This window comes from Orycteropus afer, unplaced genomic scaffold (assembly GCF_000298275.1).
Source record: "Orycteropus afer afer isolate SDZICR_OR568_19922 unplaced genomic scaffold, OryAfe1.0 scaffold00558, whole genome shotgun sequence".
NCBI lineage: Eukaryota > Metazoa > Chordata > Mammalia > Tubulidentata > Orycteropodidae > Orycteropus > Orycteropus afer.
The window spans coordinates 1,598,207-1,602,725 of record NW_006922145.1 but is presented as its reverse complement, the minus strand read 5'-3'; the positions used below and the strand labels follow the sequence as shown (position 1 = coordinate 1,602,725).

The following is a 4,519-nucleotide window of genomic DNA, read 5'->3' as shown; positions in this document are numbered from 1 at the left end:
TTCAAGGCTGTGACCTTTTAGAAGAAGGTGGCAAGCCTGTCATCCTAGGTGCCTCTGGGGGATTCAAACCACCAACCTTTTGCCTAATAGTTGAGTACATAACCTGTTGCATGACTGTTTAAAATGTTGTAATTAAGAAAATTATTCAAAGAAAACAGACATTAGGAGTCCCCAGGCAGGAAGTGGGAGCCAGGGCTAACGGCCGGAACAGGTAGGGGAAGGCCAGGAAGCGAGCAGAGCGGTAGGAACACCTGAAGGAGAGGAACTTCTCTGAAAGTTTGTCCTGCTTGGGTGGCTTGCATGTTGCTGTGAGGCTGTAGGCTGTGCCAGCAGGTTGCCCATGGTGCACAGGTGTCAGCACAGCTTCCAGATTGAGACCAGCTCGGAAGAAGGAAGAGGCCATCCACATCTCAAAGAAGTGACCAGTAAAGACCTTATGAATGAGTACAGGACAACTTAACGAATAGCCCTGAAACATTGCCTGATACAGTGCCAGAAGATGAGCCCCTCAGGTCGGAAGACACTCAAAATACGACTGGAAAAGAGCTGCCTCATCAGAGTAGAGCCGACCTTAGTGATGTGGATAAAGTAGAGCTTTGGGGCCTCCATTTGCTGATGTTACATGACTCAAAATGAGAAGAAACAGCTGCCAACATCCATTAATAGTCAGAACATGGAATGTATGCTGTAGGAATCTAGAAAAACTGGAAGTTCTTAAAAATGAAATGGAATGTATAAAGATTGATATCCCAGGCATTAGTGAGCTGAAATGGACCGGTTTTGGCCATTTTTAATCAGCCAACCATGATCTACTATGCCAGGAATGACAAACTGAAGAGGAATGGTGTGGCATTCATCATCAAAAAGGATGTTTCAAGATCTATCCTGAAGTACAGTGCTGTCAGTGATAGGATAATATCCATACGCGTACAAGGAAGGCCAGTTAATACTATTATTATTCAAATTTATGCACCAACCACCAAAGGCAAAGAAGAAATTGAAGATTTTTACCAACTTCTGCAGTCTGAAATAGACCGAATATGCAATCAAGATGTGCTGATTATCACTGGTGACTGGAATGCAAAAGTTGGAAACAAAGAAGAACCACCAGTAGTTGGAAAATTTGGCCTTGGTGACAGAAATAACACTGGAGATTGCATGATAGAATTTTGCAAGACCAATGACTTATTCATGTCAAATACCTTTTTCAACAACACAGATGGTGTACACGGGAGTACACGGGAATCAGATTGACTACATCTGTGGCAAGAGGCAATGGAAAAGCTCAATATGTTCAGCCAAAACAAGGCCAGGACCTGATTGTGGATCAGACCATCAACTGTTCATATGCAAGTTCAAGTTGAAGACAATTAAAACAAGTCCACAAGAGCCAAAATATGACCTTGAATATACCCCTCCAGAATTTAGAGACCATCTAAAGAATAGATTTGATGTATTGAACACCAATGACTGGAAACCAGAGGAATTGTGGAATGACATCAAGAACATCATCCATGAAGAAAGCAAGAGGTCATTAAAAAGATGAGAAAAGGTGAAAAGACCAAAATAGATGTCAGAAGAGACTCTGAAACTTGCCCTTAAACAGAGAGTAGCTAATGCAATTTGAAGAAATGACAAGATAAAAAAGCTGAACAGAAGATTTCAAAGAGCAGCTCTAGAAGACAAAGTCAATTATTAAAATGAAATGTGCAAAGATATGCTGTTGGAAAGCCAAAAGGCAAGAACACACTTGGCATTTCTCAAGCTGAAAGAACTGAGGGAAGAATTTAAGCCTTGAATTGCAATATTGAAAGATGCTATTGGCAATATATTGAATGATGCAGAGAATATCAAAAGAAGATGGAAGGAATACACAGAGTCACTGTACCAAAAAGAACTGGTCGATGTTCATCCATTTCAGGAGGTAGCATATGATCAAGAACCAGTGGTACTGAAGGAAGAAGTCGAAGCTGCACTGAAGGAAGTGGCAAAGAACAAAGCTCCAGGAATTGATGGAATACCCATTGAGATGTTTCAACAAACAGATTCCCCACTGGAAGCACTCACTTGATTATGCCAAGATATTTGGAAGACAGCTACCTGGCCAACTGACTGGAAGAGATCAATATTTGTACCCATTCCAAAGAAAGGTGATCCCACAGAATGTGGAAATTATTGAACATTATCATTTATATGGCACACAAGTAAGATCTTACTGAAGATAATTCAAAAACAGTTGCAGCAGTATATTAACAGAGAACTTCCAGAAATGCAAGCTGGATTCAGAAGAGGACGTGGACCAAGGGATATCATTGCTGATGTTAGGTGGATCTTGGCTCAAAGCAAAGAATACCAGAAAGATATTTACTTGTGTTTTATTGACTATGCAAAAGCATTCGATTGCCTATAGAATCCTCCATGCCCATAACAAATTATGGATAACATCGAGAAGAATGGGAATTCCTGAACACTTGATTGTACTCATGAGGAACCTGTACCTTGACCAGGAGGCTGTCATTTGAATGCAGCAAGGGGACACTGCATGGTTTAAAATCAAGAAGGGAGTGTGTCAGGGTTGTATCATTTCACCATACTTATTCATTCTGTATGCTGAGCAAATAATTCGAGAAGCTGGACTATATGAAGAAGAATGTGGCATCAGGATTGGAGGAAGACTCATTAACAACCTGCGATACACTGACCACACAACTTTGCTTGCTGAACATGAGGATAACTTGAATACTTAACTGATGAACATTGAAGACTACAGTCTGCAGTATGGATTACATGTCAATATAAAAAAAAATGAGCAACATCACGATAACTGAAGAAAAGATTGAAGTTGTCAAGGATGTCATATTACTTTGTTCTACAATCAACACCAATGGGAGAAGCAGTCAAGATATCAGATGACGTATAGCATTGGGCAAACCTGCTTCAAAAGACCTCTTTCAAGTGCTCTAGAGCAAAAAGATGTCTCCTTGAGGACTAAGGTGCACCTGACACAAGCCATGATATTTTCAATTGTCTCATATGCATGTGAGAGCTGCACAACAAATAAGGAAAACCAAAGAAGAGTTGATGCTTTTGAGTTGTGGTGCTGGCGAAGAATACTGAAAGTACCATGGACTGCTAAAAGAACTAACAGATCTGTCCTGGAGGAAGTATAGCTGGAATTCTCCTTGGAAGCAAGAATGAGCAGACTTTGTCTCACCTACTTAGCTCTGTCAGAAGGGACCATTCCCTGGAGAAGGATATCATGCTTGGTAAAGTGCAGGGTCGACAAAGAAGGGGAAGGCCCTCAACAAGATGGACTGACATAGTGGCTGCAATGATGGGCTCAGGTATTGCAAGGATTGTGGGGCTGGCAGAGGACCAGGCAGTGTTTCGTTCTGCTGTATATGGGGTCATTATGAGTCCGAGATGACTCGATGGCATCTAACAACAAGTTAAAGGAGCTCTGGTGGCATAGTACCAGAAGGTTGGCAGTTCAAACTCACCAGCCAGTCCGTGGGAAGACGTCTGTGCAATCTACTTCCATAAAGATTTACCATCTGGGAAAGCCAAAGGGGGTCGCTGTGAGTCAGCGGCACGCAGTGAGTTTGATTTTTTTTTTTTTTTTTTTGGTGTTTTTGTTAATGATGGTGGAATAATCCAGAAAAGGACAGTGGTTAACAGTTACACAACTTGATGAACGCCATCACCGTCACTAAGTAGACATATAAAAATTGTTGAATCGGCCAGTGATCCAGTGATGGGTTAAAAAAAAAACAAAAACAGTCATCAGTCATTTTTGAGTCATAGTGACCCCTACTGGGTTTCTGAGGCTGTAAATCTTTACGGAAGTAGATCGTAGATCACCCAGTCTTCCTTCAGCCGAGTGGTTGATGGTTTTGAACCGTAAGTGAGAGAGAAAAAACACGACCAGATAAACTCAGCTTATAAAGTTCTTGGGAGATTAAATGGCATACTGTGAAAAGGGCTGGGCTCTGTAAGCCCTTCCTAATTTCGCTTATGTACGATTTTTGTCCTCTCTGTCATACAGATTTTGCGCTAACAGAGGGCCATACTATCACCCCTATGTGCCAAAAAGGGTATTTTCCCTGTGGGAACCTTACCAAGTGCTTGCCCCGGGCTTTCCACTGCGACGGCGTCAATGACTGTGGGAACGGCGCTGACGAAGAGACCTGCGGTGAGTCTTCCCCAGGCAGCGCCATGTGCGTACCTCCCCACAGCACCCCAAGGCTGGGCGAATCACACAGGAAGTGTAGTGAGCTGGAGGAGGTGACTCATTATTCTGTAGGGAATTCTCCAGTAACGCATACAATCGCTCCCCAATCGCTTTTGTGCATATTCATGTATGTTTCTGTGGGGTGTCCTTGAGTAGATTTTGGACTTATGGCAACCCCACCTGACAGAGTGGAACTGCCCCATAGGGCTTCCTAGGTTGTCATCTTTATAGAAACAAAGCCCAAACCACACCCACTGCCATGGCGTCCATTCTGACCCACAGCGCCCC

At 42.7% G+C, this 4,519-nt stretch overlaps 1 protein-coding gene across 1 annotated transcript in view; it reads left to right on the top strand.

Moving 5' to 3' along the window:
- Window positions 1–3,620: 3,620 nt before the first annotated feature.
- RXFP2 (relaxin family peptide receptor 2) overlaps window positions 3,621–4,519 on the top strand; it is a gene marked incomplete at its 5' end in the record, with an annotated part of 69,388 nt that continues 68,489 nt past the window's right edge. Inside the window, 2 exons of the mRNA XM_007955962.1 lie at window positions 3,621–3,649; window positions 4,044–4,192. Of these exons, the coding sequence (XP_007954153.1) occupies window positions 3,621–3,649; window positions 4,044–4,192 (178 nt within the window). The remainder of the gene's footprint in view (window positions 3,650–4,043; window positions 4,193–4,519) is intronic.